At 36.9% G+C, this 15,790-nt stretch overlaps 1 protein-coding gene across 6 annotated transcripts in view; it reads right to left on the reverse strand.

The window, feature by feature from the left end:
- Lrch3 (leucine rich repeats and calponin homology domain containing 3) overlaps positions 1-15,790 on the reverse strand; it is a 103,965-nt gene that overhangs the window by 48,376 nt on the left and 39,799 nt on the right. For all 6 annotated transcript variants that reach the window (XM_048346840.1, XM_048346841.1, XM_048346844.1 and 3 more), the window contains exons 2-6: positions 11,167-11,311; positions 8,392-8,518; positions 4,364-4,469; positions 4,119-4,255; positions 1,553-1,662 (exon numbers count right to left, since the gene is read on the reverse strand). In XM_048346840.1, coding sequence (XP_048202797.1) covers positions 1,553-1,662; positions 4,119-4,255; positions 4,364-4,469; positions 8,392-8,518; positions 11,167-11,311 — 625 coding nt within the window. The remainder of the gene's footprint in view (positions 1-1,552; positions 1,663-4,118; positions 4,256-4,363; positions 4,470-8,391; positions 8,519-11,166; positions 11,312-15,790) is intronic.

Below are 15,790 nucleotides of genomic sequence, written 5' to 3' on the forward strand. Positions count from 1 at the left end.
AGGACTTAAACTAATGAAGATGTCACGTATCTTGGTTGTACTGGAGGTTTAATAACTATTTATCAAACAAACTCACTGAACTACATATTTAAAATGTGTAATTCTATTATTTATAAATCATGTCTCAACAGAGCTACTCCACCATTTTGCCAGAGTAGATGTCCTACTTTCATATTTTTGTAAGCAATATGTGAGAGCACATTCTATATTCTCTCAGCATTTGGTGTGGTTCTAATGGAGCTGTCATTCCTACTGACTCATTTGCAATTCTACATGACTAATGATATGTTCATTTCTTTGTGCTTATTGGCCACTTAAGTGTCGCTTTGTGAAGTATCCAAGTCTTTTGTCCATTGTCCATTTAGGATGTTTCTTCCCATTAAATTACCTGTATTCTGTATGTATTGTATTGGGACACAAGTTGATTGTCATATGTATTTTAGAAATATTTTCATTTATGATTGCCTATTCATTTCCTGAACATTTTTTCATAAGTAAATGTTTCCAGTTTGGGCTAAATCTAATTCATCACTTCTTTCTTTCATGGTTATCACTTTCTTTTCTTTTTTTTCAGATTTTTTAAAATTTAATTTATTTATTAATTGAACACAAATTTTTTGACAAGGTGTTGTGCAAAAAGGGTACAGTTACATAGTAGGGCAGTGTGTACATTTATGGTTATCACTTTCTATGTTCTCAGAAACTGTTGCCTCTCCCATATAACAAAGATATTCTACATCTATTTTACCTTCATGATAAATCCTATACAAATGGTTGGGACTGCCAGGAGGATGACTTTATAACTAATGAGGCATGTAGTTAAGGGATTCACAGATTAAGAAATCCTAAAGTGAAGCCGGGTGCTGGTGGCTGGTGCCTGTAATCCTAACTACTCAGAAAGCTGAGACATGAGGACCACGGTTCGAAGCCAACACAGGCAGGAAAGTCCATGATACTCTTTATCTATAATTATGCATCAGAATAAAACAACAACAGGAAGTGGGGCTGTAGCTCAAAGTGGTAGAGTATTAGCCCTGAGAGAAGAAAATTCAGGGACGGTGCCCAGGCCCTGAGTTCAAGACCCATGACTGACAAAAAGAAAAGATCCTGAAGTAATGCTAATAGTAAACAAATGCAACCTCTCTACTCTCTGAAGGAGAGGCGGAAGCCCCAAAAAGTCTGAATGACTTGTTATGAGTCACAAAGCTTGTTAAAAGTAGAGCCACTGAGGGTTTGTTAGGGGACACTGACAATGTCTGGAGACATTTGTCACACTACGAGGTACCAGATACCTTGTGGGTGAAGGTTTACAATGTAGTTCATAACACCTCACAACAAAGAGTAATCTGGTACGAAATGTTACTAGTGTCAAGCTTGAGAAACCTAACTTAGAACGATATATACCTTGTCAGATATATATAATCAATTTTACATTTAATACAAGCATTCTGAGAAAAGAAGTGATAAATTATTTCCCTTTAGTCAAATGATTCAATTTATTCAATTTCCTGTGTAATGGAATATGATAGATAATAATGTCTAACATACTCACCAGGAGCCAAAACCCAAGGGTCTCCTATCATAATCTGGGAGGTCTGGAGCAATCTTACAAGCTTGTATGTTTAGGTATTTAAATATGTGGATTTTGCCTTTGATACATATCTAAATAAAACATAAATGAAAACATATTATTACACATCTGAAATATGTTTTTATCATGACAAATTTTAGTGTAATATAAACTGGGAGTAGAAGGCATTTCTAACCATATGTAGTATAAAGTTAAAAAACTAACTATATATCTAGGAATGTGGCTCAAGTGACAGTGTCTGCCTACCAAGCACAAGGCTCTGAATTCAACCACTAGCAGTTTCAAAAATAAATGATGACCAACACAGTTCAGTTCAGTGTCATTTTATTTATTTTATTTTATTTTTTTAATTAATTAATTTGGTTGGTTGGTTTTTTGGGCCAGTCCTGGGCCTTGAACTCAGGGCCTGAGCAGTGTCCCTGGCTTCTTTTTGCTCAAGGCTAGCACTCTGCCACTTGAGCCACAGCGCCACTTCTGGCTGTTTTCTATATATGTGGTGCTGAGGAATTGAACCCAGGGCTTCATGTATACAAGGCAAGCACTCCTGCCACTAGGCCATATTCCCAGCCCCCAGTGTCATTTTAAATATTTACCTAGTATAGCTTAATTATAGGTTTTTGTTTTCTAGTCAATGGTAAGATTCAGTAACACAGAAATAATTTATAATTATAAATACTATTAGAATACTAAGGATATTTATCTACTGATTGTAGTTATTCAGCCAGAAATTTAAGATTTCTATCAAATAGAGTACACTGACAGTTTTTAATTTAAAAATGTAATAATCATGTATAATTATGCTTTCTTTTTGCTATGTAGTCTAGGCTGGCCTTGAATTCGCAAACCTCCTAACTTAGCCACAATTACATTTTTCTTTCTTTCTCTTTCTCTCTCTCTCTCTCTCTTTTCTTTTTTTTTTTTGTTCTTGGTCATGGGGCTTGAACTCAGGGCCTGAGCACTGCCCTGAGCTCTTTTGCTCAAGAGTAGCGCTCTTCCACTTGAGCCCAACTATATATACATATACGTATATACACATATATGTATAAGTGTATATATGTATATATACACACATATATGTATAAGTGTATATACATATACATATATACACTTATACATATATGTGTATATACGTATATGCATATATATATATTTCTACTGCCATCTATCCCAGAAGTCAAAATATAAAATTCTTTAAGCTACTAAAACTTGCTATGGTTTGAAACTAAAAACGTTCTCCACAGAGTCATGTATTAAAGCTTTGGTTGCCCACTGATGAGCTAATCCACTGATGAACTCATTGCTCAAGGGACTATTAGAAAGGTATGGCTGATTGGAAGATTTAGGTCACTAAAAGCATGCTTGTGAAGGACATACCGTGTCCCATGACTTTTCTTCTCTGTCATTTTGCTTCCTGGCTGCCAGGTGGTGAGCAGTCTCTTCTGCCATATACTATCTTAATGTTTTGCCTCATCACAAGACTACAGCAATGCAGGCAGCTGGACCAAAAGCTCAAGCTATGAGCTTTCTTCTTTCAGGTTGACTTCTCTCAGGTATTTATCACTGACAAAATACCAACTAATACGAAACCCTTCTACAGTTAGGAAGCTTACACACAAATTTGACAGATGCCATAAAGTTTATTGAAGGCTTGTATAAAATTATTACTAAATTGCAGAGTTAAAATGAGCTAGAGGAAATTACAGGCTGGCAAACATTTAAATGATGGGATAGCTATTATCTATCTGTAAAGTTACCTTATAGTTACTTTGTTACTGATCTCATTTCAGTCACTGACAAACAAATGAAGAAAGTGTTGGAGGCAAAGCCTGCTCTCTTCCAACAATATTAACAAAAATGCATTTCTTTGGTTTAGAAAGCTATCTTATTTGTTATCTAGCATTTATGTTCTCTACATTCAACTTTTTCTAGAAGAAATTTAAGAAGGAAATTAACTCATTTTATTAGAAAATAAATTGGAATTCTTTAACTTAAAAATGGTATATTAGGGAGAAAAGTCTATGAGACTTTTTTTTTTTTTTTTGCCAGTCCTGGGGCTTCAACTCAGGACTCGGGTACTGAGAAATAGAACCCAGGGCTTCATGCATGCTAGACAAGCATTCTACCACTACGCCACATTCCCAGTCAAATAATTCACTTTTTATTTGGTGGGGGGAGGCCTTGAACTCAGGGCCTGAGTCCTGTCCCTGAACCTCTTTATCCTCAAGGGTTAGTTAGCATTCTACACTTTCTGTGGGACTCTTATCTCCAATAAACTACTCAGAAAAAGATGTAAGTGGTGCTGTGGCCTAAGTGGTAGAATGCTAGCCTTGAGGAAAAGAAGCTAAGGGATAACACCCAGGCCCCGAGTTCAAGCCTCACGATTGGCACACACAAAATGAAAGCACCTTTGAAAACATAACCTTTCTTCCATAACACTTACTCAAGGCTTTAAAAGAACACATATTTAAAGAACTTAATTCCAACAGAAAGATAAATGAACGTAACAAAATGTCACTCAATGATTTACCTGTGCAGGAGGTGACTGCAGTGGGTTGTTATCTAGGGTGATCACCTGTAGGTGCCTGAGGTTCCTATAACAAATAGGGATGGCTACAATTTTATTGCATGAGAAGTCTAACCGTATCAAAGGCAATTCTGCCAGCTCTGCATGGAGGAAAAATATAAATGAACAATTAATGATATTATAAAGGCATATAACTTTTGTTATCCTGAAAGACAAATAATAATGAAACAATTATTCTGGTTTCTCACCTTCAGGTAAACGTACTAAGTGATTTCTTCTCACATTAAGGTCTCTCAAAGCTTCCAGATTACCAATTTGGGAAGGTATAGTTTGAATTTCATTGCAGCTCACATCCTATTTCAAAAGGATAAAAGTATAGATTGTTCAAATGCCAGTACTGACAAAAACTAAGTTTGGGATGTAATTCAATGGTAAAGTACTTCCTTGCATTTGAAAAAAACCTGGGTTCAAGAGCCAGAATTTCAAAATGTGAATAGTAGGCCTAGAATCTCAGCTCAAAAGAAGGTGCTGCTAAATGGAAAAAATATAAACAAATATATTATTTTAATAAAAGAAACAATGGTTACAAATTTTAATTTCAAGTGACTTTAAAATTTTAAATTAAAATTTCAAGTCAGGTGCTGGTGGCTTAGCTACTCAGGAGGCTGAGATCTGGGGATCATGGTTCAAAGCCATCACATGCAGGAAAGTCTGTCAGACTCTGATTTCCAATTAATCAGCAAAAAGCCAGAAGTGGAACTGTGGCTCAAGTGGAAGAGCATTAGCTTTGAGTCAAAAAGCAGTCAAACAACAGTGTCCAGTCTCTGAGTTCAAGCCCAAGTACTGGCTAAAAAAAACCAAAACCCCCCCCACAACCAAACCAATCAACCAAATAACAACAAATGCCCATTTTTTAAACACCTGTTAAAAAATATAAGATAAAAACGAACATGTGGTAATTGTGCATATTATTCTTATCAAATTGAATGTGAGGAAAATAATAGAGTACACAACTCAAAATCTGTGTTAAAAACAAACTCACTGGGCACTCATGCTCATGCCTATAATTCTAGCTACTCAAGAGGCTGAGATCTAAGGATCTATCGTTTGATGTCAGCCCTGGCAAGGAAGTCTGTGAGATTTTTACCTCCAATAAATTACCAAAAAGCCAGAATTGGAAACTGAGCAAAAGAAGCTCAAGGGCAGCACCCAAGCCCTGATTTCAAGCTCTGGAACCAGCACCAAAAACAAACAACAACAAAAATTCCCCAAATCCTGCTCCATTAGCATTGTATCAATCTGATTCTAATATAAATTAGGTTAGACTTCTGGTAACTTGTTCACTACTTAATTTACAAGGATCTAAAGAGACTAACTATAGGGTGCCATGATTAATAAACACATGGTTCCATAATTTTGAGACCAGCCAGGATAGTTTTAAAATCTCTAATCACATATAACAGAGGGAAGCTGCCTAGGCTATAAAAGCTCAATGTTGTATACAAACACTTAGTATTCCTCCAATATGAGTAAAAGGAAAGAATACATTTGCTAACTTGCCTAAAACTTTAATAAATACAGGCATTACTTTTAGTTTTCCCAAAATATTCTGAGAAAATTATATAACCACTTTCCCTACTAACTATGTAGAACTAGAAATTAGACTTAAAAGAAACTTGAAAATGCAGGAGAATTAAGTCTGAGCTTACTTAAGGATCATGCCAATTTATAATTTAGCTGACAGAAAATATATATGCTCAAAGTTAGTAGTTTTCTTTCTCGTAGAAATTGAGGGGAAAAAGAAACAATATGAACATTGAAGAAAGACCATCAGCGAATCAGAGAAATCTTACTCTGTCCTAAGTCCCATTTGTGGCCAAAAATATCAACCTCTTTTGTAGAAAACTAAAAGCAGCTGTTGAAACAGATCTATCCTTTGAATATTCAGGCTTGACTAAATAGTAAAAAAGGTATCTTATAAAAAAGGTATCTAAATAATTTGAAGATAAGAATTTGAATTAGAGTATGATTCATGATACTATGACGCTATGACCCAAGCTCTGAAGATATGCCAACAAATCATGTATTTTGGAATTCATTTCCTAGGTCTAATTGTCTCTAAATAATACTTTAGAATCTATACTCTAGATTTAATGTCTACAAATTTTTACATGTATCCTCTTATAGTAAAAATATTCCTGAAAAAGTTAATTTGTCTACTAAAATTACCACTATGTAAATAACCACCTCTGTTGATAAGCCAATAGAAAACAGTACTCCTAAATCTCAACAGATTTAACTGTACTTGACCATTCCAGAAATAAAAAATAGGCTTTAGAGTTAAGTAGGCTGATTTCAAATTCTATAGTTACATACCCTGGGCAAATAATTTAATGCAAGTGTTGCTTTCCTCAGCTTTAAAATGAAGACAATTTTAGATCACTGTGGTGATTAAGGGAGAAAAGTCCTAAGCTAGGCACTCGTGGCTCATACCTATAATTCTAGCTATTCAAGAAAGTTGAGATCTGAGGATCACAGTTTTTTGTTGGTTTTTTTTTTTGCCAGTCCTGGGGCTTGGACTCAGGGCCTGAGCACTGTCCCTGGCTTCTTCTTGCTCAAGGCTAGCACTCTGCCACTTGAGCCACAGCGCCACTTCTGGCCATTTTCTTATATGTGGTGCTGGGGAATCGAACCTAGGGCCTCATGTATACGAGGCAAGACTCTTGCCACTAGGCCATATCCCCAGCCCCTGAGGATCACAGTTTTAAGCCAACCCAGGCAAGAAAGTCCATGAGACTTTTTTTTTCTTTTTTTTTTCCTTTCTTTTTTTTTTTTTTGGCCAGTCCTGGGCCTTGGACTCAGGGCCTGAGAACTGTCCCTGGCTTCTTCCCGCTCAAGGCTAGCACTCTGCCACTTGAGCCACAGCGCCGCTTCTGGCCGTTTTCTGTATATGTGGTGCTGGGGAATCGAACCTAGGGCCTCGTGTATCCGAGGCAGGCACTCTTGCCACTAGGCTATATCCCCAGCCCCTCCATGAGACTTTTATCTCCAATTAACCACCAAAAAGCTAGAAGTGGAGCAGTGGCTCAAGTGGTAGAGCACTAGCCTTGAGCAAAAAAGCTCAAAGACAGCTCCTAAGACCTGAGTTCAAGTCACAAGACCATTATAAAAAAAAATAAACAGGGAGAAAGGAAGAGAGAGGGAGACATAAAGAGAAAGAAAAAGAGAGAACATAAATATTCAAGAGATGGTTTCCTCTAATTTACAAGGAAGAGCAGGTAAAGTTCAACTAAACATCTTAGAAAATATTCAGCAATGAAGTATGCTTAGAATTTGAGACAGATTCTAAATACGGAATGGCTGGATGTGTTATCTGCCCCTAGAAAGCAAGAGGCCCTGAATAAAAATAAACCTAGTACTACTAAAATAAACAAACAGAAACAACAGTATGTAAGACAAAATAAAATCTTAAAGACTAGTAATAAGTGTGAACTCTGTAGCACCCATTCTCCTCTAGAATCTAACTCAAAAAATTACAATGTTAGTTGGAGCTCATTCAATATTGATTATGAAATAACTGATATTTTCCATTTTGTGTGGGTCTATCTAACTTGTATTTCAGTTCTTTCTGTGCGTGCGTGCGTGTGCGTGTGCGTGTGTGTGTGTGTGTGTGTGTGTGTGTCCTGGGGCTTGAACTCAGAGCCCGCACCCTGGCCCTGATTTTCTGTGCTCAGGCAAGTGCTCTAACTACGTAAGCCACAGCTCTGCTTCTGGCATTTTTGTGGTTAACTGAAGGTAAGAGTCTCATGGACTTTCCTGCCTGGACTGACTTTGAACTACGATTCTAAGATCTTAGCCTCCTGAGTAGCTAGAATTACAGTAATGAGCTACTAGTAGTTGGTGTTTATATTTATCTTTTGACTAATAGAGATACATTCAAGAATCAAAAATAAAATATTAACTGTAGGTTAATGGGGGAGCACTGGTGGTAAGTACTGGGAGTAGTACCAGTACTGGGAGTACTGGTGGTAAGGATAAAGGAGGCTGAATATTGTTGAAATAGACTGCTTACAACTATGAAAACACAACAAAAAAACCTAATTGAGATGCTTTATTTTAGGGGTAAAGGTCAGACAGAAGGATAAAGAAGGAAAAATTGATTTTAACATGGTATATGGAGATATAACAATGAATAAGAAACCACTCTTGTATAATGCAAGCCAATAAAATATACACACAAATAAATACACAGATACATAAATAAATATTAACTTACAAGTTCCGTCAAATGTTTGAGATGTCCAATTTCTTCTGGAAGTGAGACCAATTTGTTATTACTAGCAATTAAGACTTTCAATGGTAAATTACACAAGTGTACTGGCAATGTTGACAGCTGGTTCCGACTAAAATAAGTAGAAAATGAGGAATCAGAACCTACCGAGGAAGAAATTTTTTCCATTTTTCTTATTCTAGATTCAAATTAAGTCTTATAAGGAACAAATAAGATGCTAGAATTGAGATCTAGACTTCATTTAATCAGTTGTCAGCTTTGTGGTTTAAGGGACAATATTAAATTTACCTTAATATTATGGAGACTCCTCATATATTGAAAATTTTAGTATTTCCCTACAGGACTCATAAAGCACTTACATAATAAAACTCTTTTGTAAAGAATGAAGAGCAGGAGCCGGGTGCTGGTGGCTCACACCTAATTCTAGCTACTCAGGAGGGTGAGATCTGAAGGATCTCGGTTCAAAGCCAGCCCAGGCAGTTAAGTCCAGAAAATCAGAAGTGGTGCTGTGGCTCAAGTGGTAGAGTGCATCCTTAAGCTGATGAGCTCAAGGACAACACCCTGAGTTCAAGTCCCACAACACCCCCCCCCCCAAAAAAAAGAATGAAGAGCTGGGGCTGAGAATGTGGCTTAGTGGTAGAGTAATTACCTAGCATGCATGAAACCCTAGGTTTGAATCCTCAGTACCATATAAACAGAAAAAGCCAAAAGTGATGTTGTGGCTCAAGTGATAGAGTGCTAGCCTTGAGCAAAAGAAGCTCAGGGGCAGTGCCTAGGTCCTGAGTTCAAGCCCCAGGATTGGCAAAAACAAAAACAAAAACAAAAAAACCAACAAATGAATGAAGAGCTTCAGCTGCAGTTGCTCATGTCTGTAATCCTAGATACTCAGAAGCTGAGATCTGAAGATTGTGGTTCAAAGCCAACAGAAGATTCTGACATACTTATCTCCAATTAACCAGCAAGAAGCCAGCAGTAGAGGGGCATGGCTCAAGTGACAGAGCACTACCTCTGAGTGGAAGTCAAATCAAGCTCTCGTTTAAGGCCCTGAGTTCAATAAGCCTCATACTGTCCCCCCACCAGGGATGAAGTGCTACAGTTAGAGATTTAGTTCAGGATAAATGAAAGACCATATTATGATTATTATAATTTGTCGGTCGTGAGGCTTGAACTCTGGGCCTGGGCACTGTTCCTGAACTCTACCACTTTGAGCCATAGCACCACTTCTGGTTTTCTGGTGGAGATAAGAGTTCTCATGGATTTTCCTGCCCGGGCTGGCTGTGAACCGCAATCCTCAGACCTTAGCCTGCTGAGTAGCTAGGATTACAAACTTGAGCCACCAGCACCAGGCCATACTATCATTTCATAAAAATCCTTTCCTTTTCCTCCTGAGGAATTACTTTTAATTTGTTAATTATTACAGAATTACTTTTAATTTATTAGTCATTACAATGATATGTACATAAGTGATTTTGAATGAGCCCTATGAAAAACAAGTGATGGGTAATTATTTCATATGCATACAAATTAAGCTACAGGTAAACATCTTTTTATTTACATAAAACTAGAAATAAAAGCAAAATAGTGAAACAGAGGCATAAAAATTCAAATTTTACTTAAGTAGATTTAACCTCTTAACCCTAGGTAACAATTACTTCCTTATTTCACAATCATTTGCTGATGTAATAATATAGCTTCTGGGCGTTTAGGTTTCTTTATCTTTTTTTTTTTTTTTTTTTTTGCCAGTCCTGGGGCTTAAACTCAGTGCCTGAGCACTGTCCCTGGCTTCTTTTTGCTCAAGGCTAGCACTCTGCCACTTGATCCACAGTGCCACTTCTGGTCTTTTCTATATATGTGGTGCTGGGGAATTGAACCCAGGGCTTCATGTATAGGAGGTGAGCACTCTTGCCACTAGGCCATATCCCCAGCTAGGTTTCTTTTTAAGTCCAATAATAATTCTATTCTTAGATATTCAACTTGGAGAAAGGCATTTATATAAAGATAAATACATAAAATTTCTTTTAATTCATGGTAAAAAAAAACCAACACAAATTAAATATTTGAGAAAAATTGAATATAAACTGAAACAAAATGATTCCCTTGGAAAATATTTCCACAGAATATTTTATGACAATGGGAAAAGGCATATTTAAATTCTTTACTAAAGTGGGCATGATGACACATATCTATAATCCTAGCACTCTGGAGGTGGAGGCAGGAGGATTGCAAATTCAAGATTAGCCAACTATATAGCAAGACTTTGTTTTAAAACAAAAAGAAAACTGACTGAAAGTCTGGAAAAATAGGAGGAAAAAAACTCAGATACAGCATTTTCCACTTTCTACATTTGTACATTTTCTTTAATAGCACTGTAGCTTTTACAGTACAATAAAGCACATTATAATATACGAAAAACGAAAATGAGTTGACTATATATTTAGAACTTCATACATAAAAAAATCCCTGGTCACAAAAAGCAAATGAAGTAATTTCAAATCTACTATACTTTTATTTGATGAATCTAATTTGCAAATGTAACTGGAGAACATTGTTAAGACAACTAACTACAAGCCTATTAGGCTAGCAGTTTGTTAAGGGACAAGCTTGAGGAATTTAAGAAATACTGCTAATGTAGATGAAAAACTTATATAGAGACACTGATATAGACAGATAAGGTAAATAAAGGTAAATATTTTAGTGAAAGAGAGGAAAACAATTAAAGATCATGTAAGACCACATTAAAAAAGAAAATAATATTCTTACCTAATATTTAAGAACGTTAGAGCTTGTAGATTTAAAATTGCCTCTGGGATGTAGCGAATACAATTTTGGTACAGGTTAAGATTTTCAAGAGAAACAAAATGACATGCTTCTATAGGGATTTCTGAGAGACGATTTCGTGATAGGTCTGAAAGAGAATTAATAAATTCAGGTTAAAATCAGTCCTTGGACTAGGTGGAGCTAGTGGCGCAGGTCTGTAATCCTACCTCCACAGGAGGCTGAGATCTGGAGGATCTTGGAGGCCAGCTTGGGCAGAAAAGTTCACTAAACTCTATGTCAATAACAGGCAAAAAGTACGGTTTGAGGTATGGCTTAAGTGGTAGAATACTTGAGAGTACTAGCAATCAAGAAATACTGAGTTCCACTGGGTGGCAATGGCTCAAGCCTGTAATCCTACCTACTCAGGAGGTTGAAAACTAAGGATTGTGGTTTGAAGCCAGCCAGAGCAGGAAAGTCTGTGAGACCCTTTATTTCCAATTAACCACCAGAAAACTGGAAGTGGCGCTATGGCTCAAAGTGGTAGAGCTAGCTTTGAGAAAAATAGATCAAGGACAGTGCCCAGGCCCTGAGTTCAAGCCCCATAACCAGCAAAAAAAAAAAAAAAAAAAACCAAACCAAACCAAAAATTCAGGAACCTACTTAGATCCCACTAGCCAAAAAAAAATGAGATAATTGAAGCTTCTTCGATAAAAATAGTTGCAATGGCTTGAAATCCATCAAGCATATTCAGTTATAAATGGCTGTTCTCAGAAGGCAGTAAGAAATTATATGCCTCCCACAAGAACATCAACTATGGTCTTAACAAAGCAACATAATTTGAATCTAAGCAAACTATTTTTTTTGGGGGGGGTGCTGGTCCTGGGGCTTGAACTCAGGGATTGGACATTGTTCCTAGGCTTTTGGGTTCAAGGTTAGCAGTCTAACACTTGAGTCATGGCTCCACTTCCAGCTTTTTGCTGGTTAATTGGAAATAAGAGATGCATGTGCTTTCCTGCTCAGGCTGATTGTGAGGCACATCAGATCTCAGACACTCCCTGAGTAGCTAGGATTACAGGCTTGAGCCATTGGTGCCCAGCAAATTCCTGTATAGATAGCTTTTTGACATGTATGTATGTCTATACACACTGTCTAGTATTCTGTAACAAGAAGATGTTGCAAGTTTGCCTTGCAACTTCCTGGTTCCAGTTCAGAATCATTTATTTTCTAGTGTAATAGAAACTTCTGTGGCATGTTATATTTAAGAAGGTAGGGAAAGGGAAAACCACAAGTCCTGAAATAAGCTTAAGAAACTAATAACTTTTTGTTTTGTTTGCCAGTCCTGGAGCTTAAATTCAGGGCCTGGGCACTAACTGTGAACTTTTTTTTTTTTTTTTTTTTTGCTCAAGGCTAGTACTCTACCACTTGATTTACAGCACCATTCCCAGATTTTTCTGTGTATGTGGTACTGAGGAATCAAACCCACGGCTTCATGAATGCTAGGTAAGCACTCTACCACTGAGCCACACTCCCAGCCCCCATAGGTTTGAGTTTTTGGTTTTTTTTTTTAACCTGTCCTGGGGCTTGAACTCAGGGCCAGGGCTCTGTCCCTGAACATCTCTGTGCTCAAGGTTAGTACTCTACCACTTGAGCCATAGCACCACTTCTAATGACTGTTGTTTTAAACCCCAAAGTTTTGAACAGGGAAGTAGAAGGCTAGTGTAACAAAGCCTGAAGCATTTGACAATGGCTTTAGAACTAGGGTATGCAGTGGACTTAAGGGGTCACACAGCTTACTGCTAGAGGCTTGAAGGAATGTAGGAAAATGCTATTGAAGGCTGGAAATTAAATACCTCAATTTGCTCTGGCCAGTTAGAAATACTATAACCCATAGCAACACAGTGTATAGAAAGGTTCTATAATAGATTTAAATTACCATAGACACATGCTTTCTGTTATGAGGCTTATTAGTTGAACTGAAGAAATGTGTGGCAGTAAAGACCACTAGTATCTTAAGTCATTTATAGTCTTTTAAAATATTTTCTATTACATATCTGTATTGGTGCTGGCGATTGAACTCAAGGCATCCAACATGGTAAAATGTAACTTACCTTGCCTTAAATCTTTTTTTATTGGTTATAGATCTTGAACTCCAGGCCTGGGTGTGGTCCTTGAGCTCTTCAGCTCAAGGCTAGGGCTCTACCACTTGAGCCACAGTGCTACTTCTGGTTTTCTGGTGGTTAACTGGAGATAAGAGTCTCATAGCCTTTCCTGCCCAGGCTGGCTTTGAACTGCAATCCTCAGATCTCAGCCTCCTGAGTAGCTAAGATTACAGGGGTGCGCCACTGGCACCTGACCTTCCAGCCTAAATCTTAATGATGAGAAAAGCATATTTACATACATAGATTAGGAATTTTCTATCCAATGTTCCCTCTTATTTTCAGATATAATTCAAATATATTACATATTTCTCTTTCAAATAATGCAAAATTGTCTACCAAACTAGAAACTTTCAGTTAACTTAGGAAAGAAAGAACATGGATTTCTGCCTCAAACACGCTATGAGTTCACATAAGACTGGAAAAATATACTCAATTTTAGAGTACACAAACTATACAATATTTACTTCATACAATATTTTCTTTTGAATTTTAAAATGTTTAAGCTAATCACTTAATTTGTTTTAAAAAATGTTTCAAAGGGATGGGGATGTGGCTTGGTGGTAGAGTGCTTGCCTAGCATGCATGAAGCCCTGGGTTGAATTCCTCAGTACCACATAAACAGATAAGGCTGGAAATGGTGCTGTGGCTCAAGTGGTAGAGTGCTAGCCTTGAGCACAGAGAGGCTCAGGGTCAGAGCCCAGGCCCTGAGTTCAAGCCCCAGGACCAGCAGAAGAAGAAAAAAGTTTCAAAGCCATATCCTGAAGGAATAAATTCAGAGAAAAACAATTTCTCAACAACTCAATTAATAAGTGGGCAAAAGATATGAACATATTATTTTTAAAAGTAGTAATACAAATGGACGATAAATACTGAAGAAATGCTCAACATCCTTAGCTATAATAAAGCAAATCAAACATTGAGACTACATCTCATTCCAGCATGGTTATCATTAAGAACAGAAATAAATATTGGCATGGATGTGGAGAAAAAAAGAACAAAATAAGCATCCCTTATATACTGTTGGTGGGAGTATAAACTAGTGTAATTACTAGTATAATCCACAGAAAAGATCCTCAAAAAACTAAAAATACAGCTATCATGCAATCCAGCAGTAACCACTCTTGGGCATTTATCAGAAGAAATGCTGATCAGGAAATAATGGAGGTATTTACACAACTATATTCAATGCAGCACTATTCACAGAAGCCATGCTATGGAATCAGGCCAGATGCTCTATAACTAATGAATGGATAAAAAATATGTGTTTTATGTGTGTATAGATTAAATATTAGATATAGAATATATAAATATTAGATACAGAATATATGTGTTATATACATCTATAATGTATATTATGTATAAAGTAAAATTTACATGTAATGTATTATATATTTCATTGTTTATATATTACAAGGCAGGCTCTCTTGCCACTAGGCCATATTCCCAGCCCTATATATTACTATATATATATATACACACACACACAATTATTTAGCCACAAAGAAGAATAAAATTTTGTCATTTGCAGGGAAATGAAAAATCATATTAAGTGAAGTTTGGTTCAGAAAGACAAACATCACACAAGTTTTTTCTCTTATACGTGGATGGCACACATAAAAGACAGGTATATGTAAACATGCACAGGATGGATATGTGTGTATGCATATATATGCATATATAATCAATATGATTAAAGTCTAGCACATATACCTTTCAGAAAAATTGACAGGCACTTTAACAACAATGAATATTAGCAAGGTGAAAGATGTCCTCTATGGAGTATGGGTAACACTGGGAGGGCAAATAGGGAAGAAGGGTGAATATGGTCAAAATATTTGAAAAATATGGGTGAAAAGAGAACAATTAAACTTGTTGATATTGGTTTTGGAAATGGAAAGGTGAAGGAGGGAGAGTGACAAAGGGGGATGAATCCAATCAAGAATCCCTATCATGAATCCGATCATGAATCCCTATAGTATGCATAAATGGACATGTCAAAAGGAAACTCTTTGTACACCTAATTGAAACTAATAAAAATATTTTTTACAAAAGAAAAAATAGGGGCTGGGGATATGGCCTAGTGGCAAGAGTGCCTGCCTCGGATACACGAGGCCCTAGGTTCGATTCCCCAGCACCACATATACAGAAAACGGCCAGAAGCGGCGCTGTGGCTCAAGTGGCAGAGTGCTAGCCTTGAGCGGGAAGAAGCCAGGGACAGTGCTCAGGCCCTGAGTCCAAGGCCCAGGACTGGCAAAAAAAAAAAAAAAAGAAAAAAGAAAAGAAAAAATATATTTATTTCTTTTTTCTTTTCTTTTTTTGCTTTCTTTTATGGGGGCTTGAACTCAGGGCATGGACACTCCTCCTAGGTTTTTGTTGTTCTTTTTTTTGGATTGGTCCTAGGGCTTAAACTCAGGGCCTGAGTGCTGATCTTGAGATTCTTTTGCTCAAGGCTAACACTCTACAACTTG

Source organism: Perognathus longimembris, chromosome 5, assembly GCF_023159225.1.
Source record: "Perognathus longimembris pacificus isolate PPM17 chromosome 5, ASM2315922v1, whole genome shotgun sequence".
In the NCBI taxonomy this organism is placed as follows: Eukaryota; Metazoa; Chordata; class Mammalia; order Rodentia; family Heteromyidae; genus Perognathus; species Perognathus longimembris.